At 30.7% G+C, this 24,451-nt stretch overlaps 3 protein-coding genes across 9 annotated transcripts; 2 read left to right on the top strand and 1 right to left on the bottom strand.

The window, feature by feature from the left end:
- Positions 1-115: 115 nt before the first annotated feature.
- On the bottom strand, positions 116-3,002 carry LOC110997299 (gametocyte-specific factor 1 homolog). Its single transcript, XM_022265387.2, has 4 exons — positions 2,825-3,002; positions 2,241-2,413; positions 1,430-1,558; positions 116-924 (listed from the first exon to the last, which is right to left on the bottom strand). Exons 2-4 carry the CDS (start codon positions 2,409-2,411, stop codon positions 784-786), a joined length of 441 nt encoding a protein of 146 aa, XP_022121079.1. The 5' UTR covers positions 2,412-2,413; positions 2,825-3,002; the 3' UTR covers positions 116-783.
- Positions 3,003-3,314: 312 nt separating this feature from the next.
- Positions 3,315-8,104, top strand: LOC110997296 (inactive peptidyl-prolyl cis-trans isomerase shutdown). 2 transcript variants are annotated; one of them, XM_045633211.1, is made up of 7 exons: positions 3,315-3,647; positions 3,741-3,837; positions 4,221-4,325; positions 4,672-4,826; positions 6,044-6,159; positions 6,474-6,676; positions 7,266-8,104. In XM_045633211.1, the coding sequence occupies exons 2-7, from the start codon at positions 3,788-3,790 to the stop codon at positions 8,005-8,007; spliced, it is 1,371 nt and encodes a 456-aa protein (XP_045489167.1). In that variant the 5' UTR covers positions 3,315-3,647; positions 3,741-3,787; the 3' UTR covers positions 8,008-8,104. The 2 variants fall into 2 exon arrangements, with proteins under 2 accessions (XP_045489167.1, XP_045489168.1); XM_045633212.1 differs by having other exon boundaries at positions 3,619-3,638.
- Positions 8,105-9,265: 1,161 nt separating this feature from the next.
- Positions 9,266-24,230, top strand: LOC110997298 (multiple coagulation factor deficiency protein 2 homolog). 6 transcript variants are annotated; one of them, XM_022265381.2, is made up of 7 exons: positions 9,266-9,414; positions 9,579-9,686; positions 10,214-10,252; positions 14,128-14,293; positions 14,381-14,423; positions 14,678-14,826; positions 15,690-16,771. In XM_022265381.2, the coding sequence occupies exons 2-7, from the start codon at positions 9,588-9,590 to the stop codon at positions 15,872-15,874; spliced, it is 681 nt and encodes a 226-aa protein (XP_022121073.1). In that variant the 5' UTR covers positions 9,266-9,414; positions 9,579-9,587; the 3' UTR covers positions 15,875-16,771. The 6 variants fall into 6 exon arrangements, with proteins under 6 accessions (XP_022121073.1, XP_022121074.1, XP_022121077.2 ...); XM_022265382.2 differs by having other exon boundaries at positions 9,282-9,490; XM_022265385.2 differs by lacking the exons at positions 9,266-9,414; positions 15,690-16,771 and adding an exon at positions 23,649-24,230 and having other exon boundaries at positions 9,421-9,686.
- The last annotated feature ends 221 nt before the right edge of the window (positions 24,231-24,451 follow it).

Here is a 24,451-nt window from a genome sequence, read left to right as displayed (position 1 = left end):
AAAAAAGTGGAATATTTTTTCCTCGCCAATATAGACATTGACAAACACTAACATGGATGAAACTTATACAACATAGGGATGATATAATTTTCATAAGAAATAATAAACTTAAAAATATTATTCAAAATCAACTTTTTTTTATTCACCAAAAAGACTATTGTATATTTTATATAAACTAATTTTTTCCTATGTGTTCAGACTTCAGATATTATATTAATCTTGTTTAAAAATATAGTATTACCAAAAACAAACTTTTCAGAATAAAGTTTAAATTATTGCCCGTTAGTTGGGAATAATTTGTTTGAATCTTTTGAGAAGAGGTATGTCACTATTACTATACAATATGTGTATTTAAGACACATATTTGTATTTTTCTTGGACTTATATATAAAAAACTTAATCTTATTTATAAAAAACTTTTAAAAGAGACTTAAAAATTTAACCTATCAAATAAATGTAAAAATGTTTTTATAAATTAATCTTCCGTTCTAACAATAAATGTAGAAAAGATTTACCCCCATATATTAAAAAATGTTAGTTAAGGTTCTTGTCATAGTGTAATTATATTTTGATGGAAAATACAAAGACTAGACTAATTTTTGATAAGGAAGTAAATGTATATTTATCCATTGATCCATTATCTTTAATCTATTTTCTGTTTTTAATGTTAGAATTTGAGAATTTATATATTGCTATAGTATAAATGATTACAGTAATTCCTGTGAATTAGCACATGTTGAAATATTACATTTATTTGACAGCTAGATATAGACATAAAACTATTTAATTGTTTGTTGGTGGTGGTTTATACATCTTAATCTGTTCCATACGAGCCTTTCTACGTTCTGATGGTGTGGCTCCCACGACCTTTGTAATTATGTGAGGTGCCTTGGAAACTCCAGGTTTGTATGATGAGGCTACCTCCTAAAAACCAATAATAAATACAGTAAATATTTTTTTTTGTTCAAATATAATATTCTTGTTTTGGACAATACAATATTTACATACACTTCTTTATAAAATTGTGCACATAGCAATAAATGTAACGGGTTGGGTTTACAATTGAAACCCTTGAATTTGATTATACTGAGTATGTACGAGTCTAAGCATCCAAAAAACGAATTATTATCTAGTTTGGTTAGGTTAGGTTAGTATATTAATATTTTATTTTAAATAACTGTCCAAAAAACGAATTATTATCTAGTTTGGTTAGGTTAGGTTAGTATATTTATTACGAACTTCTATTTCCACAATTAAGGACAGGGTGTCAGTCATGATAACACATAAAAAGTCTAAGTCTGAAATGACTGAAGTTTATTAATATCCAACCACTAATTAGTAAACTAGTAGATATAGGATAAGATAGCAAAGCCTACATTTGGAGTTAGTTAAAATACTTATCATCACATCATCTTATACATATACTTACATCATCCCAGGACTCCTCGGATTGTATATTAGTTGTGCCAACAACTGTGACTGGGACATGAGAATTATCATCAAAATTATATAACTGGTTATCTAGCATTCCACGACGCATACAAGAGTTTACATGGTGCTGAAAAATTAAATAAATTGTTTTAAAATACTTGTTCTTTTTACATGCTATTCTTAACGGGCGGATAGACAGCCCCTATTTGCTATCATTAATTACATTTAAAATTCCTCCTGCGTATGCGACAAGATACTCAAAATTGTTCAGTGTGCCTCGTACGAAGTCGAAATACCTGCGTAATTCTCCAATGTTTAGGGTTTTGTCGAACTATGACAACCATTTTCAAGACATTGATCTTTTCTACCACAAGAAGAGAGATGTGAAGAAGTACCTGGAGAAGCGGGAAGTCTCCGAGTTTTTTAAGTAGTAGTTTTTTTTTTAAGTAAGTAGTAGATATTAATAAATTCTTAGTATTATTTGTTGCTTTTTTTTATTTTTGCAGTTTTTAATTTTATTCTTTTGTTTTTCTTTTAAATGACACTTTGTCTTTTAATGCTTGTTTTCTGTTTTTTATTTAATCTGTGTAATCTGTTTTCGCTTTGTGTATTGTATTTGTGTTTTGTATAATAATGTGTGTTAAGTAGCTGTTGGATTACTTATTATTGAATAAAAAATAAAATATTTTTATTTTTATTGACCTTATCTTCTTTTTTGATCAGTTTATATTTGTTATACATTATAGAAGCAGCTAATATCTAATACTGTATTTAAAATTCATTGTTAGTAATATTAAAATGATACTCACATCTATCTCTGGACTATTCACTATGTGTGTAGAATCAAATGGACATACTAATTTTATAACATTAGTATATTGCTTTTTACATTTTTGTAAGTGTACATGCATTCTATATGATTCAATTTGATGTGCCATATTAAATGGACAGGCCAACAATCTGTGTGGATCGTTAGACATTTCTGTAAAAAAAAGTTTTAATCATCTAAGTAGGTAGGTAGGTAGGTGGACTCATTTTCCGCAATTAGACTCAAATTTTTAATTGACAAAAACTCCGATTTGAGTAAAATCGTCTAAGTATATCAACATTTGAAAGGAACCTTAAATTTTTATGTTTAAGAAGAATTAACAATATATAGGAGGTTTACAAAGTGTGATTTTAAAAGAAAGGGGCAATATAAGTAAGGGTCTCAAATCTCAATGTCATGTTGCAAATACATGTCAGTAAAACAACTTTAGTGTAGAAAGTATTGTAAATTCAGACAATCATGCATTACACCTAATAAATTAAATCGCAGTATTATAGAATTACAATTTAACAATAGTACAGGTAATTATAAACTCATTAAAATAATATATTCAGTAAAAATTACCAATAAACTGGAACTTTGAAGTAGTACTAAATTACTAATGTATAAAAATCACTTCGATTTAATTAGAGCACTCGATTACCAGCACCCTTCACAAATGCTAGACAAATCGCCAGCGAGCAAAAAAATCTCAACAACAAAACTCGGTTTTCACTTTTCACCGCTTAAATTTTGAAATCGTATTGTCATTTGTCACAGACAAAGGTAAGGACTAAGGAAACAGAATAGTATAGGAAAAGGATTTTACATCAGACGAAATTTACAAAGATTTATATAGAAAGGAACGGTAATTAGTAAAATCTATCGAATACAATACTTTTTGTATACATATTATAGTTGTATATATTGTATTTACAGTAAGAATTAAACATAACTTTTTAATATACCTACACGCGTGTGACATTAGCACGACCATATCAAATTGTATAATTTATTTCTTGTGTGTTTTGTCTTGTGTATGTATCGTGATTTCAAGCTTTTTAATTTTTTTTTGTTTGTACGTTAGAAAATCCGGTCGGTTTGTTACGGTCCACAGACTACAAAGTCCGAATGATCTTAAATTTATTTATTATTACTATAAATTATTTCTGGTTCAAATATAAATGTTTAAAAACAAGAACAATCAAGAAGCTTGAAGATTAAAAGCAAAATCTTTCAAGTTCAAACTGCAAACACACTTAAGTCCAAGCGTTCACCTTTACCTATGATTTTGGCCAATCTATGTACTGGAGGTTGGAGCATAGAGTACATTCCCCTTATTCGTACAAGAAATAAGAATTGAAATTTATGATAATTTGGATTCATTTCAAATATTTGGGTAATGAAGGTAGTCTCTTAAATATAGGCCAAATTTACTTTTATTTCTGTATACCTTATATAGTTATATATACCTTATACCTATATAACTTTTCTGTTTCAGTTAAAGTGAATGTAAAAAAAAGTCAGATATATTTAAATTAAGCCGAAATGGAGAGTTTAGATGAACCTGTTCAACTATCAGAAGGAATAACCATTAGGTATTTACAAAGGGATGTTTTATACATAGATATCATAAGTTTTTCCCTCAAATAATTAACTAAACTCAGTTTAGTCACACTGTTTACTGAATGTACTCTTGTCTCTTTGTCAAATAGTGATATAGTAAGTTATTCCTGTGATAAAAAAGAGACATGGTTAGTTAAGTTAAAATGGTTAACAATTGAAATTATTGAGGGATTGTGCCCAGAAAGTAGGTAGGATAGTGTTGATTTATAGAAGTAGTTTTGTTTAAGTATATTTTATAATATATGTATAAACTAAATCTCATCAAAATATGGCCAAGTTAACTGCTGAGACCTATGCCAGATATAAGGTAAAATAGGCATTCATAAAATTATTTAACAGCTAATTATTTTTTCAGTGATTTGCTGAAATCACCGGTAGAATTTAGCTTGAATGTTAACCACAAGAAGTTGAAAAATGTGGAGGATGATGATGATTTTGATGATATTTTTGAAAGTGAGAGGTATGATTATAATCACTTGATTTTATTCTATGCATGTCTACCCATTTCATATAACATATAGGGAATGCTTAAATTATGTTATTACTAAGTCAACTTATTCTTTCTTTCTTCCATTCTGTCTTGCTAAGTAGTAAGTTGTCAACAGTACTTGCATAAGACAAGCCTCAGACTGAGCTTTAACAGCTTAGAGAAGTTCAGTAAGTGAAACAGATGTGTTTTTGTTTTATGTATGTGATAGTTCACACAGTCTGCTTGGATCCATAACTTGTTTTTATTTAAGATACTAATTATGACCTCTACAGCCTTTAAGCTTATCATACTAGTATATGAAAAATATTAACAATAGTTCCAGTGACTCAGAAGACATTGTTCAGATGTTAGAAGAATCAACAACAAAAATGTTTTTGTCATGCCCTGAATACCATTCATTTAAGGATCTAGCTACAAAGATGATAGATTGTGTATCATCTGGGGATGTTAAAATGCTTATATTGGAAGAAGGTTGGTTTTATCTTATTTATATCTGATATGATGTCTCTATGGCCTCAGATTGCATCTTTTTTATTGTTTCACAGCCTGACTCATATCCTGGATTTTTAAGTCTCAGATTTGAGACAAAGTAAAAAGTTATATATATATTGTTGTATCTCTTAATTTATAAAAAAATACAATTTTGTTATAAATTAAGAGATACAACAATTAAAGAAGTGAATTTAGTTAGAGACTTGGGGATACTAATAGATGATAAAATGTGTTTCTCTAATCATATAGATAATATAACAGAAAAAGCATATAAACAACTTGGCTTCGTCAAACGTGTATGCAAATCTTTCAATAACATAAATTGTATAAAATGTCTATACTTTGCTTTTGTTAGGAGTACACTAGAATATGCAAGCACTGTTTGGTCCCCCAGTTACAAGAAATACATTGAAGCAATAGAAAACATTCAAAAAAAGTTCCTTAAGTTTTTAAGTTTTAAGGATTTCCAAAAGTTTAGTAGCTACTTGGATTCCTGCATACTTGCAGGAATCCAAGTAGCTTTGGTATTGAATCCCTTGAATGTAGACGTAAACAATGCGACCTTATATTTTTACATGCTATTTGCAATGGTTTTATTGACTGCCCTGACTTGTTATCGCTTTTACTATTTAAGACCCCTTCATCACCCAATACAAGGCAAATCCAATTATTCGAAATTCCTCGTTCTAAGACCAACTATTTACGAAACTCGGTTATGTATCGCATACCTACAGATTACAACATAAATTACCAGCAAATCAATATATTTAATGTGACTAAAAAATTCTTAAAAAAATATTTTAAAAAATTCAGGTAACTTTTACCAATAATGGCTTTGTTTGTTGTTTCATGTTGAATATATGTTTTGATTTACCGATCTCGAATCTGTGCTTTGTAAAACTGTTATGTTATGTTTCTGTTTATATGTGTATTCCGTTTTGGCTTTTGTGTGTAATGTAATTGTTTGGTAATTGTTTAATGTATTAGCTGTAGGAATACTTAAATAAATAAAATAAAATAAAAATAAAATAATTATTTTATCTGGAGCAATTAGTGATACCCAATCAAATCTTTAGGTAAAGTCTAGCCCCAGTAATTATTATGATTATTTTTTGATTTAGGTAGTCTAGCAACCTTTTGTCATCCACTATTGAAATATGTTAGGTCCCTATTGAACTAGTGCTATTTATTTGCAGGTGAGGGACCTTTAGTGCCTGTAGATGCAGAAGTGTCAATACACTATGCTGCATATTGGGAGAAAGCAAAGATACCATTTGACTCAACCATTACAATGAATCGTGGGGAACCAAAGGTATGTATGTATATTTGTAGTATTTTCATAATGTCTTTGAAATATCTTAATGTTTTTTGATAACAATAGTACCACTAAATATAGGTGTCTCTAAATTTATCATTAGTAAATATAAATCCTCTCTATATCCCTATCCCTATCTATGTCTATCCAACGCCCAGTTCACTATACCTAACAGACCTTGGCTCACAAAGAGATGCCTGTGAAGTTGATGGCTGACTTGATTAAACAAACAAAAAAATTGTTTTATCCGGAATTTAATCCATGATCACCCAATGTCATTATTACTAGTAAATAAATAATTACTGTTTTAGGTAGTAAGGCTATCAAAAGATGGTATTATACCTGGCTTGGAGATTGGCTTGACAGCTGTGAAAGGGCCAACAGCTCGTTTTCTACTATTGATACAACCTGCTCTAGCATGGGGACCTCAAGGGATTTTACCGCGAATAAAGCCTGAACCGGCGCTTTTCGTCGTAAACTTACTTTCTGTCAATGATATTCAGGCTTCAATACGGTATATTTTTATCATATTTTTTATAAATGTGGTTCTAATTTTTGTTATTTATTCTATAATAACCTTTTGTAATACTGCCTATGTGGCATGTTGGCCTGGTGGTTTTAAGAGTCCAACCGTCAACCCTGGGATTGGGTGTTTTTTTTTTTTAATTTTAAAATTTTATTTCCATGTGCGTAATTGCTAGTTCCTACAGTGTAGATAAACATTGTGAGAAATGGCAAGTCTCAAACCAAAAAATGATCGATTGATCAATTATTTGTCTATAAAAAATAATCTAAGATGGATGTAATCTGAGGCCGTCTCCGAAATGAGACTTAAGACTAAGTAATTTTATAACTATTTTTAGAAGATCAAGCTGCAGGTCAAAAAAGTAATATTTTTATTGCCTTGCACCAGTAAGAGCCTATGCCGTAACACAATGTCATTTTAACTTGCCTATCGTTCAAATTTAATAAAAGAAAACTACTATAAAATTAAAATAAATATGTTTATAAAGTAATCAATAATTCTGGGTCCCACAGAAACAGATTCACTGCTTATATATATATATATATATTGTTATTAAAAATGGTATTCTTTATTACAGGTTCAACGATTTACCATTAGAGGAACAAAGAAAATATGAAGTCACAATACGAACAGTTACATCTCTTCACACCCAAGCAAAAAACCTTTATGCTAGGAAGAAATTTAATAAGTGTATAAAACATTATCAACAATCCATCTGTGTACTAAATTTATCTGTGGCTAAGAACAGCGAAGAAGAAGCCGAAATACGTAGACTAAAGGTCAATACATTCATTAATTCAGCCGTCTGTTATTACAAAACCAATAAACCGAATAACATTATAAAAATGTGTGAAAGCATAGACTATATTTCAGATGTAGATAAGCATTGCAAAGCGTTATTTTATTTAGGGAGAGCATATGAGATGTTAGGTAATATGGATAACGCGCTAAAGTACTACAAAAAAGCTTTAAATTTAGAACCTAAAAACCGGGAGATCGGTAAAGCGCTGCATAATTTAGATGAATACAATAAAAAGTCTGCGGTGAGTGAGAAGGCGTTCTGTCAAAATGTATTCAAGGTCGCACCTGCAAAAAAAGTTTACGACGTTGACATTGACTTCCAAAATACAGTGCGTGACATGTGTCAAAATTTGGCAGCAACAGAGAATTTTACGAAATTCGAATTGCCGAATAATTTTAGGAGCGCAGAATTAGAATTTATGAAGGATTTGTGTTCGGAATTCAAAGATATGTTTGTACAAGTGGATGGTGAGGGGAAGAAAAAAAGAATCTATGTTATAAAGAAGGGGCGTGTATGAAGTCCATAAATAAATTAATATTGTCAAATCTACAAACAGGGTTCCTAAATGTAAATGTTACTTTGGTTATAAGAGAAATATAAAGATAGGTAATTAATGTAAGTTTTTCATTTTCGACTATTTGGAGCTTGGATCTTCGTGCGTCAATACAGTTTTTTTTATCTGAGATTAATTATCTATATTCTATGTCATTTCTATGGGCTAAGTAGGATTTAGCCACCAAGGCTTAACTCCAGTATGTCAAAAATGTATTGGATTTAGATAAACAGAAGTCACAGATTTTTAACCTACTAAGGCTGGATCTAAATTCTTCAATTTATATAGTTTTTTTTACTGTATATGAACTAAAAACATTTTCTCATCCTATTATTAGATTTTCTTACAAATTTGCCTTGTATGAATACAAATCGATGTTATTCCAGAACAACATGGATTTGAATTTCATAATTAACTAATTTTTCTGCATACATATATTTTTATCTTTTACATCTTCATATGTGTAGTCATGAAAGTTATAAACGCCGAAGTGGTTTATTACAATCCGATTCCGAGTTACTCGAGATGAATCTCTTGTTAGGTGCGGTCCAGGGCGAGCATGCTAGACTACCAAACGTAGTAAAAGCTTTATTGAGCGCGGAACATGACCCGTGGAATTTTGTTTTACAATTTCTGCGAGGCGGTCATGAAAAGTCACGTCAAAGAAGAGGCGGAAAGGACCGGAGAAGCTTTGTCCCGAGGCCCATCCCCGACGGCGAAAGAAACCGCAGGCCCGTTGCGTAAATGCGCGACGCGCCCACTAAATCCTCGCCACTTAAAAAGTGCCCAAGTGGTCGATGCATTCATAAAGAAGGGATGGTGACCCATCCCTGCAAGTAAAAAAAAATATTAAATGCATTTCCCCAAGTAAAAAAAAATATGAATCTCTTGTACGTTGTTTAACTACGTTACACTCATCCATATTGAGTTGTTTAAACTATACAACAAAAAATGATATGATTTTACTAAAGCATTTATTGTAATTAAATAAATTGTAGTTAATAAAATGATGTAGGAGTATTTTTAGTTTCCTGCATCTTAATGTTGCAGCAACGTATTTTAAAAATTCATGACTGACATTTGCCATCGTTGGGTTTTCTAGTTCCGTTCTATGGCTTAGAGCTTTGTTAATAGACATAGTCTGTGAAGTATCTTTTTGTGGGTGACGCAATACGTAGACACTGACATAACTCACTAACTAAAAGTTGATTTCTGACACTGAAATGACATATAAAAGTGACGTGTTATTATCACCGCGAGAAACTTGTTTTTTTGAATTGGTTAGCAGAAATAATTATAACATAAACTAATTTTATCTCAAAATCGATAACGCGTTTCATCACGTTCGTCCACGTATAAGTGCATTGACAGGTAAATTGATTTCCATGGATTTATCACGCATTTTCGTTCAACTTCATACGTGGTAACATATTTCGAAATTGTGACTGTACGATTCAGTATTTTCCTCTTAAAATCGTAGATTTTATTTAATTGTTCATTTGAAAAAAATAAGTGTGTCCGTGAATTGTTTATAGGTGTAAAAAATGCTTCGGTTCATAATATTAGCGGCGTTTCTGCAATGTACAATATCTCAACAATATCAACAAAAAGTCGCTCCGGGAGTCCCCCCACAGAATTATCAGGTAATGAAGTTAATTATCTCATGCATAAAAATAGTCCATGATTTCCAAAAGTGTTACACAAAACTCAAACTTTCACTTTCAGCTTTCTCTTTCTATGTTTTGAACAACAAAGACTAACAATATGATCAGCATGAAGAATAGACCCATATCCTCTTATAAATCTGACTAAAATCTGAGAAGAACAAGAAATCTTTCCATTTACTAGGATATTGTAAATACAAACATAATCTCAATTTTTTAAGACACTTTTAAGCACTTACAATTTATTTTTTTAGAGGTTATTGGTCAGAATAAGTCATGTTGATATAATATTTAAAAAAATAAGTATTCTTACATTTAAAGTTTTAGTTTTGGGTTATCTTTTTCCATAATCACTTGACAATTGATTTTAAATTTATATCCTTCTTTTGAATTATTTTAACTTTATAAAACCATAGAGAACTATTAATTATAACATGTCTTTTATTATTTTGATATCCTGATAATAATAAGTTCATTGTTTTAAAATATACCTTTTATTTCCACAGAATTATCAGCCACCACCGCCACCTCCGGCTCCTCAACAGGTATGATAAAATATTCATTAAAAGCTGCCTCCATATGTCAAATACTAAAAATTATTATTTACGAACTTACATGGGAATGGATACCGCCCTAATTCTTCATTGTCTTTCCTTCTATTATTATTGAGCAATTTAAGTAAAATAGTTTTTGAAAATTTAACTAGGTGGCAACACTATATATGAAGATTGTTGTAACTGAGTGTTCTTGCTGTCATTCATCTTATTACCAAATAAAAGTTATTTTTGTGCTAATTACTATCGTTTCTTTGATAAACGACCCATAATCCTTCAGGTTATGGGCCCAGTAGATTCTGCAATTGAAAGTTTTAAGAAAAATAGCAAAGAAAAAGTTACAATCGTATTGTGAAGAAATTGACAAAATAACCTCAAAATGGATTCAATGCGGTCAATAAACTTAGAAAAATTTGATGGAAATAACTTTAGGCAATGGAAATTCCAGATAAAGTGTGCCCTAAAAGCAAAAGGGATTGATATTTCAGTGCCTAAACCGGCTGGAAATAATGTTGAATGGACAAAGAATGATGGCATGGCCATGTTTATTATAACATCTTCGATGGATTTCAAACAAATAACTTTAATAGAAAATTGTGAAACTGCTAAGGAAATAATGACAAAACTTGAATCAATATACGAACAGAAGAGTGAATTATGTAAAATGTTGATCCATGAAAAGTTTTACCAGTATAAAATGTCTACAAATGACAGTGTAGCTCAACACATTTCTAAAGTGGAATCATTGGCCAAGCAGTTAAAAGAAAGTGGCGAAAGTATTAGTGAAATGGCTGTGATAACAAAAATACTTGGAACACTGCCTCATAAGTATAGATCACTCCGTCAAGCGTGGATGTCTTTGGATCCAGAGCAACAGACTCTTGTCAATCTCACTGCTCGTTTGTTAGATGAAGAAGCTAGTTTACAGTGTGAAGAAGAACAAGAAACCGCTCTTCTTGTGGCTAAGAAAGGATGGAAAAATAGCCCAAAACAAAGTGAGCTGAATAGAAATGCTAGTAATTCAAATCAAAATAAAAACAGTAAACACAGATTTGAATGTTATAATTGTGGGAAACGAGGACATTTTTCTCGAGAATGTCGTGCTCCAAAGAAATCCAAGTATAGAAAACCTCAACAGGAAGGTGCAGACTTGTTAGCGTTTAATGTAGAAACCAAATTCCATGAAGCTGAAGACAATGTGTGGATTTTAGACAGTGGTGCCTCTGCACATATGACCTATAGAAAGGAGTTCTTTGTAGAACTATTGGAATGTAACCAGAAATCATTGACATTAGGAAACAAACAATCAGTGGAAGTGGCTGGCATTGGCAAGGTGTTAATAAAGAGATGTGTCAATGGACAGTGGGAGAATAGTGAACTACATGATGTATTGTATGTTCCGAATTTGCGACGAAATCTGTTCTCAGAAGGTGTGATAATGCGTAAATCCTATATCATTATCAAGAAAGACTCTGGTGCATTCATTTACAAAGGCAATGACTTGGTAATGTGTGCAACAATAACAGAAAATAATTTATACGAATTGAAAATTAAAGCTGTGGTCTCAGATACCTGTAACTTAGTTCAAAGTGATCAAAATAACATTAAAATGTGGCATGAAAGACTGGGACATGTTAACCTAAAACAAATCAAGGGTAAGAGTGCTGATAATGTGGTAGAAGGCTTGAAATTGAATAACAGTGATAAAACTGATTTTGTTTGTGAAGCATGTGCATATGGAAAGCAGTGCAGATTTCCATTTCACAAATCTATACGAGGAGAACTACAGCCAGGTGACCTTGTATATAGTGATGTCTGTGGACCTATGAGTCATACATCTATCCAAGGTATGAGATACTTTATATTATTTAAGGATGCTACTACAAGTTACAGGCATGTATATTTTGTCAAACATAAAAGTGATGTGATGGACATATTCATGAAATACAATGCTATGATCAAAAATAAGTACATGCATAGTGTCAGAATATTGCATACTGATAATGGAAGAGAGTATGTGAATAAAACCTTCAATGACTATCTCAGCAAAGAAGGTATAATTCATGAGTGTACTGCGCCATATACACCAGAACAAAATGGGCGTGCTGAAAGAGAGAACCGTACCATTGTGGAGAGTGCACGTTCAATGTTGTACGCAAGGGATGTGTCACTGGAATTATGGGCTGAGGCTGTGAATTGTGCAGTATATTTATTAAACCGGACTTCCTCCAGCCAAACTCCAAAGAAAACACCATTTGAATTATGGAACGGGTATTTGGAAGAGAATATTTTTATAGAAGTACCAGAAGGAATTTCATTTAAAAATGATTGTATCCTAAAACTTAATAAATCACTGTATGGACTTAAACAGGCGTCTCGTTGTTGGAATAGAAGATTCACTGAGTTTTTAATAAAATATGGTTTTGTGCAATCTCAGGCTGACAGTTGTGTTTATGTAGGTATTTTCAATGGGGTGAAAGTATTCATAATAATTTATGTTGATGATGCACTTGTAGTCTCTTCCAGTTCCTCAATTATTAAAAGAGTTATAGAATATTTGAAACAAACATTTAAAATAAAAGAATTAAAATTGAAATATTTTGTGGGAATGGAAATAGAGAGAGTAAATAATTGTATCTGTATTTATCAAAGAGATTACATTGAAAAATTAATAGAGAAGTTTTGTATGAGTGATTCAAATCCTGCCAGTACCCCTGCAGATGTAAATGTTGTTATTTCAAAGAAAATGGATGAAAATATTATTAATTTTCCATACAGAGAAGCTATAGGGTCCTTGTTATTTTTGAGCTCTGTTTCAAGGCCTGACATTTCTTTTGCTGTAAATGTTTTGAGTAGATATGTAAACGATCCAAGTCAACAACATGTAAAAGCCATTAAACGTGTTATTAGATACCTAATAAATACTAAAGATTTATGTATATGTTATGGAGAAAGTAGTGATCTCACTGGCTATTCGGATTCAGATTTTGCAGGTGATGTAGATACGCGTAAGTCTACTACAGGTTATATTTTTAATATGAATGGGGGACCTATAACATGGTGTAGCCAGAAACAGAAGACTACTGCTCTCTCCACAACTGAAGCAGAATTTGTAGCTGCTTGTGAAGCTGCAAAAGAGATATTATGGTTACAGCAATTATTATTAGATTTAGGTGAAAATATTACATCTGTTCCATTGTATGTTGATAATCAGAGTGCAATTAAGTTAATTAGCAATCCTGTTTATCATAAGAAAACCAAACACATAGATGTGAAATTTAATTTTATAAGGGAAAAGGTTGAGTTGGGTGTAATTAAACTAAATTATATTCCTAGTAACAGTCAATTAGCAGATATGTTAACTAAAGCGTTACCAACTCAAGCTTTTATCTATTTAAGAGATCACATTTTGTTTTTCTTTTCACAACTCTAATTTCAATAGGAGTTTATTTTTTTTTAAATATTTGTACCTAGTTTAAATTTTAGTGGGAGTATTGAGCAATTTAAGTAAAATAGTTTTTGAAAATTTAACTAGGTGGCAACACTATATATGAAGATTGTTGTAACTGAGTGTTCTTGCTGTCATTCATCTTATTACCAAATAAAAGTTATTTTTGTGCTAATTACTATCGTTTCTTTGATAAACGACCCATAATCCTTCAATTATTACAATGTAAGGATTCTCTGCTCCTGGAGTAATAGTGTTAACTTTTAAACCAGTTTATAACATTTATTAATGTTTTCAATCTGTAAATGTAAGTTGTCTCTATAAATTAAAATTAATATATGTACACTTATAGGAATGTAATACATATAATATAACAAAATGTATCCCAGAATTTATAATTGCTTATAATAATTTTCAGCAACAATTCCAACAGCCACCACAGCAACAACAATTCCAGCAGCAACAACAATTCCAGCAGCCGCAACAGTTTCAACAACAACAATACCAACAACAGGTCCCTGTACAACAAGTACCCGTACAACAGGTTAATGCACAGCCACCTCACGGACATGGTCATGGACATGGTAAAACACCTTTAAATTTCCTTGTTGTGTAATCAAAATTATGCCCATGATTACTTGTTTACCTCAATTTTTAATAATAAATTTCAGATCCACAAGTTTTGAACGCAGCAAATATTGCCCAAGAAAGAGAGTAAGTGTGTTTTTGATTCATTTTATGATAACATGTAATATGATTAACATATAATAAACAGGTACTGCCCAGCAATTGTATAGCTTAGTCGCTATTGCAATGTATATCTATTACAAGCATAAAGTATATTGAATTGAATGAATAACTATTCATGTTTTGTATTTATCAAAGCACAGCACTACAATTCTTCAAGGCTCTTTTAATATACATATTAAATTTTGTAGTAGCACTAGTATTTAAAAAATATTTTTCAGTCATATTCAAGAACACATGGATGTACCAATTGACACGTCGAAAATGTCAGATCAAGAATTGCAGTTCCATTATTTCAAAATGCATGATGCGGATAATAATAACAAATTGGATGGATGTGAATTGATCAAATCATTAATACATTGGCATGGTGAGTTAAATTTTTTATGTATGCCATATTAACTGTTTTACTACATGTTAGTTTTTTTATCTTTACGACCTCCTGAAAAAGACGAATTTATTAAAACTAATATAGTCTGTTACAGAGACGTTTATTAAGTGTTCATGGTATTCTAGTTGTATATTCTATAAATTGATATTGCCTATAATAATTAAGAGTACTCTGTGCACATACCTTCTAAGGGCCTCGAGAGACATTCACTTTTCAATGTTTGTGACCCACGTGACAAAGAGTGAGCGAATGTCATTCCCATAGAAATTTCTTTTATGTTACTGGGTAACGCCTGTTGAAAAGTGATTTTGTCTCAGCCACAATGCACTACCGTTCTTTCAAACAAATATATGTCAGAATTTTGACATCTGACAGTTCGCTTTGAATGTTTGGGGATAGCATAAATGTAGAATGTGTTGGGTATATGAAAAAATGCTATTATATAATACTGTATTTAGAAACATATATTTCGAATAAATTTTATTTTATTTAAGTGCATGGAGCATCCTGTTTGTGTTGTTTCATTTTTAAAGGAAGGTGATTAACTATTGCCATCCCGAAACAATTATAGTTTTACGGGGGAAAACACAAAATATTCAAATACACAACACGTAAAATTGTTAAGCGGGCTCAATCAATTAAAGTATATCTGTCTCTTTTATGAGCCTAGTTCGCGAGAATGATGATGGTGTTTTATTAAATGTAATAATATTAACTATTATTTATGTGGGCTATTTTTATATTTTAGTAGTAAAGTTTAAGTTTGATTTGAATGTGTAGTAACGTAAACCAAAGATTATGTTATTATTAGCTTTTTGTGACGTTTTGGGGCTTTTTGACAGAACAAGGGCATAAACAACAACCTCAACAGAATCAGCCGCCCGCTGGGGAGAAAATATTCAAAGATGATGAATTAATCAACTTAATAGATCCCATATTAAATATGGACGATCATAATAGAGACGGTTATATAGACTATCCAGAGTTTGTTCGCGCGCAACAGAAGAACCAGAAACAAGAGGGATAGTTGCCATAGATTATGCTAGGTGTCAATATTCCGCTGTCATTTTGATTATCTTCACACATTCCACTTGAATTTGAAATATCAGAGTTAACGCTATTCAATGTATAATTTCGTAATGTCATTGTTTTAAAATTACAAGTTTTATATTTTTAAATTATAGACTAAAAATGTATATGAATAAAGATAGTCAAAATGATTACTCGAATAAATATGGAAATGTTATGAATGTGGTGGTGTATATATCTAAGCACAAATTGTATTTTTGTTTATTGATGTTGCATACAAACATTGTCTATGACAATGCATAAAGAAATTTTACTTTTTAAATTATTCTCAAAGTTATGTATATATTTGAGATTAAAGATCTATCGGTGCTCCTCTCGAATTTAAACGAATCTTTTTTTAATACATAACAATTATTACATTACAATCGGTATTTAATAAAAAAAAGTGGAGTCAATTAGACTATGGAACATACTGTATCATTATCTGTCTAAATTAAGTTTTTTATAACAATTATTTCAATAAGCTAATTTGCCATGGAAATACAAATAAAAAAGTTGTGAGAATGAAAAAGCAGTATTGTTTTGTGATGATGAAAAAAAAACTCAATAACTTACTTTAATAAAAAAAAGGAAAAGATTTTGATTATAAGCCATGGGGCAACAATTATATTTTTAATATTATCCTGAATTTACATTTAGAATTGGTATTTTATATTCGTAGCCCCATATATAAAATCATAAGTAATTATTAATTTTAAATCGTACATTTTATTAATAGACCTTGTAATATTCTAAAGCGATTAATGTTCTTACGGTATGTATTTCTGGGAATTTGTATATTTTGTCCATTTGTGTTGGTTGTGCGTAATGTTTTATTATTAAATTTTTACATTATTGTGTGTGTTTTATTGTTTTGTTATTTTTTTTAAGGCCGTTCAAGTATTATATAAGCACTATAGGTTGGGTGTCTTTCATTTTCTTATTTGGTGTTAACAGTAATTATTTACTTTTTACACATTAAGCACACATTGTCTATGCTTGAAAACGAAATGTTTCGACGATTCCTACAAAAAATTAATATGTTTATGTTCTATTATTGAGAGCTTTGTTGACAAGAGGAAGGGGGGGGGAGATAAATTGCAATAATCTGATTATGTAATGCTTGAACGACCCCTTGGAGTGTGAAAAGGGTTCAACTAAAATTATAATTTTTAAAATTAAAATATATATTATGTACAAGTAACATAATATTATATTTTTATACTAAATTATGATCATTTTGGTTCAATTAAATAGGTAGGTGTATTTATTGTCTATATAATAAGAAAAATATTTGAAAATGACTTCACTCAGTGTTTTATCACAACTCTGTAGTTTTTGATATGTGTTTGAAATCTATTATTTTTTTTACTTATTGTAAATGTTTGGGTTGGTTGATTGGACAAGCAATTATCAATATTAAAAGCGCTGCTAATGGTGATTCATTTATTTATTTCGTAATCCTACAGCTAACATTTTACTACAAAAAGATTTACAAAAGGGAACGAACAAACAAAATGTATTCAATACATTTAACTAATTGTGATTTAATTTATTTAACTAAGCCTAATTTGGTTGTGTTGTGTGATGGTGTATGTGGAGTGTGCTCATGATGTAGGTGATTTTGCGCTTGACCTCTATTTAAGTCAAGGCTTAAATAGTGGTCATTGTATGTCCGGGCTGCGCGATATAAAACTGAGTTTTTCGCATAGTTAGTGTTGATGTGAGGAACTTGAAACAAAGCAAGATTCCGAGTCTTGTAGGCAGGAACAAGGAAGGGTAACTTTTCTAGAAGGAAGCTGCATTAATTTTATTTGAGATAATGTCATGTACTAGCAATCAGCCATGTGTGTTAAAGCTATCTATTAAATTTCTCCGTACTAGACTATGTAAAGTTAGTAATTCTTTTTTGGGGAAAGGGATACTCTTCTTTAATAAAATCCCAGAGGCTCTTTTATCTCTGCCTTTTAATAAATTTAAGAAATGTATTAAAGAAAAGCTGTGTAAAAAGGCTTACTATAAAGTTATTGATTATCTAGTTGATAAAAGAGCCTGGGACTAGTGCTGGGCAGGCTGCCTCTAATTAATTTGATATATTTTGTTTTAAATATTATTTGATGATTTGCTTTTTTAAAAGAGTACCGAGAGTTTTTTACGCCGGCTTTTTCTCTCGGCCTACACCCTCTGTCTTTGCCGATGAGTAGGGATGCCTACAAGTTTGAATTGATTGACGTGGAATAAGTGATACCTAGAAGATCTTATGTTCCAAAATAAACGTATTTTATTTTATTTTAAAACAAAATTGGTAATATTATTAAATACTTAAGTGGCTTGAGCGTGCCACTGAAGTCGTGCAACAATAGTAATAATATAAACATCTTATTATGTGCGCATTTCACACTCGCTAGTACATAGAAAACATCGTGAGGAAGTCCGCGTGAATGAACCCAAAAATCAATGCGGCTAGCAAAAACTAAAAAACAGATTCCTGAAATGTGGCCACCAGATAGTGCTATTCTTTGTGTTTACTGGCTACCCAGTAATCTGACGGTCTCTACGTACAAAGCGATGTATAAAACTTAGGTTTTCAGGAGACCGTTATGAATGTTTGAATCTCTCTAGAAATTTATCTATTTACGTTTTTTTCTGTAATTAATTATATGTGAGTTTATGATTTAACCATTTTTATATTTATACATGTTTTTATGATAAACTTCATATGACTGTTCCTACATTATACATTTTATTTATTCCTGTTGGTCAAGTCTAAGTCAATTGTTTTTAATTAAATGTTATTATAATAAAAGGTACGACTTGAATATTCTTAGAGTTTTACCCTTTACAGTAAAAAATATACTTTTCTAGACTTATCTCTTTGTACGTGGTTATTTGTTGACCTTGCTAAAAATGCGGCATTTTACAAAAACCAATGTTAGGATCATCACAATTGGTTTATACATTTATTTATATACTAAGTAGATGTATAATATTAAACTTCACATGCCTAGCCGGATTACTTATTAAGGCAAATATTACGAGTTTAAATGTGTGATGTGTTTATTAAACGGAAACATCAAATTATTTTTATCTTTTGTCCACGTAAGCTTTTGCCACATCTTACGTTCATCAAGCAATACAATTTGTGATGTTACACACTCCCTAAACAAGACTGGGTGAGTACCTACATTCATTATATTTTAATACATTTAATTCGTAATCTAAAACTTAGCTGATTCGTGAAAAAGTTGCTTCAGCCTTATAATATACGTCAAGTCTGTGTAAAATAGTTGTAGAGTCTGTGTGTAAAGAGAACCGTCGTTGAAGAATGTACGAATTAACATCTGACAAGATAATAAAACAATTTTGGATTTATTTGCGTCTATAAAACCTATACACAAAGTAAATTAAAATTCTGTTAAATCATAATTTTGTAAACCCGCCAAAACGTTTTTCCAGGCACGATGGCGTCGCACTAGTCACTGACATTTATTGCTTGATAAAACCTAAACAAACGTCATTTTTTATAAAAATATTCATATTTCAGTTTTAAACAGTCTCCGAAGAAATTAAACTCCAAGACATTAGGATTAGACACATTTTACAGACGATGTTGACTAAACCTAACAGTTTTGTGTAGGAACATTTTAATTAGGTATTTTCTGAAATATATTGAGTAGGTATATTATAATTAAAATTTTTATTTTTACTCCATTTATTTTACTCCATAATGCTTTTCAAAGCCATGAAGTTATAAGCCTTAGAGTTTCATTTTGTGATATGAATTATCATGAGAAGCGAGAAGTTCGAATAAATAAAATCGAGTAATTATTAGAGTGTTCTCAACATAAAAAAAATTGCACTGCTTCTATCAAATATCATGACGGTTCTCTTTCTACAAAGTTAATGAACAATTTTAATAACCAAGTTTTAATAATTTGCAAGAAAATATTTTTTCAGATTGTTATTGACCAATATATACTATATTTTTAGGTAAACTGGATAAAAATCACAAAGTATATTCGGACAAGCAGCTCGAAAATTTGTTGGAAATGGCACTAACACACACGGATTTGAATAATGATGGATATATAGATTATTTAGAATATAGAATAAGTAATCATAAGGCTCAAATGAACAAAACTGGTGGACAACCTAGATAAACTGTTTTTATAGTCTGTGGGCAAATTTATTTTTTCTTTTTCTTTTTTATGATTATTATGGAACTGTAATGGCGTAAGTGTTGCCAATATAACAATAAAGGCAATTTAGCTGTAACCCAAAATGCAACGACAATTTTGCTTCCGCACAGACCAGATTATTATGCTATTTTTCAAGTTTATATATTATATTATCTTTAGCGAGACAGTTTTAATTGTAAAATGAAAATATTTCGAAAAAAATAAAACTAGCTGGCTAAGCCAAAATTACTGTTATTTCGCCGGGAATCAATGGAAATATCTCTCACATCGAACTTTGTAGATCTTGTCATTGTTAGAAAATTACAGATCATTACAACGATCATGAAATTACGATGAATATTAAATAAATTACCAAAAATGTGTAGCATTTTCGTTAATATATAACTTTATAGTTATTTGAAATGTATGTTATTCGAAAAAGCTGTTTGGAAATGTTACTGATATTATGTATTTATGTATGGTGATGGGATTTTAATAAACATTTTAAGCTGTATTTTTGTCATAATTTCGCGAATTAATATGAACGTAAAGAATATTTTTTCAAGTATCACATTTCTATGTTAATATTTTTTTGAATTACATAATTCTAATTTTTGGATATTTATTCCAATAATTTTATTTTTCTGTCATCATTGTAAAGATTGCCGCCTAATAAGTTTTTTCCTACATAATTAGATTCGAATTTTGAATGTGGATATGTATTATGAAATTGACATCGTATCAACATTGGCTGTCAAAAAATAATCCATTCTCTTCCGTTTTTTTTAAATACTATTGTTATTCTACTTCGTAAATTGAATTAATTTCTCTTTTCATATAGATAAAAAATAGTACTCGACAATCTACTGGTTCAATTTAACTAGATTTTACCACTCATATTCATGTCCGTTAAGTCAATAAATCGTGTCAAATTTCCAGATTTCGGCTACAGTTCCTTGTAAAACGCGAATTATCGTGAAAAAAGTCATCTGCAGTAGGTACATAAACTTAGGTCAGCGGGCAGGAGATCAGGGTGTCCACCATTAAATGTGGTTGTTACCACTAACGGTGATATTTTTATTACGGGGTTTCCCTAACGACATTCGTAGCATATCATTGTTTTTCTCTTTCCTTTTATTTTACTTTTAACGTCAACAGTAGTGAGTACCTACCTATTCGAGCATAATCTAAAATTGTTTTATTTAAATAAATTAGAAAACTAAAATTATGGATAAAAATGTGAGCCGTCACGGGACGCCTGGCAGATGTGAAACATCGACATTATTTTGTAAAAGTAATATGCAGAAAAGAACAGACTGTGATATGAACTAAATATGTCATAATGATAAAATAAAATATTACGATTTTTTTCCAGATAACGATGACTATTTGTTGAATAAACATTATTTTCATTAAATATTTTTATTGTAAAATTTACTACTGCATTTAGACTGTTGTATATCATATAGCATGGCGTCGCCACGGCATGCGTCGCCACGCCAGAAATCGGTTTTACGTGCGGCTATATATGTTTCACATCAAAAGAAACCCAGTGGTGCATTTAAACGCAAACATCGCCAAGAACACATGTTTTTCAGCCTTCTGCAAGTATATCTGGGCAAAATATTAATATTGATGTGACTCAAATAATGTGTTGGTTGAGGAGCCTACTGAAGAAGATTCGAATTATTGCAGTTGGAGTTTGTAATTTATGCTGTTACTGTTTAATATTTTTATAACTTGCCCAGTAGAGTACGAAAAAAAGCTTAAGTTGGTTAGCATTTTTAAAGTATTTGTTTCATATTTTTATTTCATATAACCTTATCAGTTTACATACCAGTGAGGCCCAATTTTTTATTTGCCTCAGGGTCCTTGGTTACCTAGATACGCCACTGCTTGGTTAGCGTGGTTTATAGTCACATCATGTCATTGCGGTGATTGTAGCTGTTGAGTATAGAATGTTGATACACAGTCCACAATTTCAATAAAGTGTAGAGTAGTGTAATTTCTTTTAGGGGTTTCTCCCTGGATTTATTGAGGTTTTTAGGATTTATTTGTACCACATTTTTTCTTAATAAACGTAGGATATACGAAATTTTATATTACTTGACTGTATTTTTAATGCACTTTTAAATTGTTTTCCAAATCCTCTGAAAAACCAAAATCTTTTTTTCTTAAAAAGATATTATTAAATGTTGAACTGTTTTTATGTTAACTCGCCGTTGTAGTTATGAATTACACAGATATATAACGCAATTTGGCATTTTCTTTTTACAGATGGCGATGGAAATAAAGTTGAAACGTCAAAAATCTATAGTGACGAAGACTTAGCCAGTATTGTGGAGTATGCTATGGGCACGGCTGATACTAATAAAGACGGCTATATTGACTATTATGAGTTTAAAAAGAATAATATATAAATACTTTAAATATTTCTTTTATTAATCATCCTCAATCTCTGAATGAGTAATTTTGAAAGTGTAGGAGACGTTGTAGAAACAATAACTCAACTAAATCGTAAGTACTCTCAATAAAACCGATATTAAATCAGGGTCCGAGTCTTACCTAGTGTGCAAATGGCAATGAAATTTTCCAAAGAAATTGTCTACCATAAATTTTATTCATTTATTTATTTTATTTATTTATTTATTTATTTATTTATTTATTGGGAAACCAAACAGAGACATCCTTAATAAAAACAAAGTCAAAAATAAAATAAAACAAATACAAACACACTGGATGCCTCCACAACAGGTTACACTTATATATGATACAAAAAATAATACATGACAAAAACAGACATAATAGTAATATAATATTTATTGGAGAAGGAAATAAAGTAAGCCTCAACTTATTAGCGTCGCAGAGTCAAATCCATGTGATTCGTCGTGGTATTTAATATTAACGCGCGAAGCCTCGCACCTCCAAAGAAGCGTCGACGCGCTTACATATTTCCATAATACAAATATGTGCCTTAATAATAGAAAAACAGTTATGAATAGGCGATAGATGAAAATGGTGTCGCGACGCGTTGACTAAACTCTGCGCTAGTGGGTCTAATTGTCTCACGGTAACAGAGTCACATTTGAAATCACAGAATCCGCCATCTTGTCTCTATAGATACAAGAGTACGAGGTTTTTTGACATTTATGTAAAACCGAACGAAAATATTTAATTGAAGGGTCTTACCAATAAACGTTTGATTAAAGTTGTATGATGTACAAGATGTCGAATCATAAAGAAAATCGCCAGACAATCCGTAACTAAACATTCAGTTCTTTACGAATTTATTATTCTCGAGAACTATGTACACAAGTATACATAGTTTTCGACGAAATAACACTACAATATAGTATTAGGATTAGACAATACTTTGTCTGGCGTCGTACGTCAGATAATAATCTGTAATGTTATGTGTCACGTGACTGACGTATAAAATGATTTTATACAGCTTATACCTTCACTTTGTAAGCATGTACTAATCATTTTAAGGGACATATGTGCCTAATAACATAAATAAGTAATATTAACATCAGTAAAAATCTTTTGTTCCAGATGGAGAAGGAAATGCAAAGGATACACCAATAACGTACAAAGATGAGGACCTCTCCAATATTGTGGAAGGAGCGCTAAAACAAGCTGACAAAAATAATGATGGATACATTGATTATTCAGAATACCGGGTTGTTACTGGGGCTACTTCGCCTGACCTTTAATTTTACGTCTTCAGGGTTTCATTCTTATGTATACTTCGTAGACACAGGTGTATTCCTAAGAGGACGTCAATCAGACTTAAATGTCATTTGAAACAGTCGAAATATGACAGTGTCTATGAAATAAGCAGAGCACAAAAAATATTGCTCGTAACACACAAAGTAGTTATATAGTTCCTGATAGTTTTAGAAAAAGTTCTAGGAATTTTTTTTTTAATCGTAAAATGCCTAATGACAGCTGAGCATTTTTATTAAAACAACACATTCAATTGAAATAGTTCCCTATAACATAATGGCTAAAATAAATTTAATTAAAAAAATAGAACTATGTATTCGAAAATTATTTTGAATAAAACTAACAGAACTTTTATTCTTAACGGGAATAAAAACTATTATTGTGGCAAAATAAATAATTTTATTATCATTCGTGTTTTTATTTTCAAAATCTATTTTATACAGTTGCAAATTTATATTAAGGATTTTTTTGTGTCAGGCACAAAGGCTAGTACTCGCCTTTGTACTGATAACAATTTTAGATAAAATGTTTATCTACATTTATGCAAGGAAATCATAAATCACGAAAAAAAAACTCGAAAATTCTTAAAAGTTCACTCTATGCACCGTTAATTTTTATCGACAATAAAC

Source organism: Pieris rapae, chromosome 22 (genome assembly GCF_905147795.1).
Source record: "Pieris rapae chromosome 22, ilPieRapa1.1, whole genome shotgun sequence".
Lineage (NCBI taxonomy): Eukaryota > Metazoa > Arthropoda > Insecta > Lepidoptera > Pieridae > Pieris > Pieris rapae.
Note: the sequence above shows the minus strand (reverse complement) of the source record. Positions and strands in the feature narration are given on the sequence as shown.

Coding starts and splice junctions, on each gene's coding strand:
- LOC110997299 (XM_022265387.2), bottom strand. CDS start 2,411: ATGTCTAACGATCCACACAGATTGTTGGCCTGTCCATTTAATATGGCA. Junction 1,559..2,240: donor TGAATAGTCCAGAGATAGAT/GTGAGTATCATT, acceptor TTAATTTTTCAG/CACCATGTAAACTCTTGTAT. Junction 925..1,429: donor CCGAGGAGTCCTGGGATGAT/GTAAGTATATGT, acceptor ATTGGTTTTTAG/GAGGTAGCCTCATCATACAA.
- LOC110997296 (XM_045633211.1), top strand. CDS start 3,788: ATGGAGAGTTTAGATGAACCTGTTCAACTATCAGAAGGAATAACCATT. Junction 3,838..4,220: donor TCAGAAGGAATAACCATTAG/GTATTTACAAAG, acceptor TTATTTTTTCAG/TGATTTGCTGAAATCACCGG. Junction 6,677..7,265: donor GATATTCAGGCTTCAATACG/GTATATTTTTAT, acceptor TCTTTATTACAG/GTTCAACGATTTACCATTAG.
- LOC110997298 (XM_022265381.2), top strand. CDS start 9,588: ATGCTTCGGTTCATAATATTAGCGGCGTTTCTGCAATGTACAATATCT. Junction 10,253..14,127: donor CACCTCCGGCTCCTCAACAG/GTATGATAAAAT, acceptor AATAATTTTCAG/CAACAATTCCAACAGCCACC. Junction 14,424..14,677: donor AATATTGCCCAAGAAAGAGA/GTAAGTGTGTTT, acceptor AATATTTTTCAG/TCATATTCAAGAACACATGG.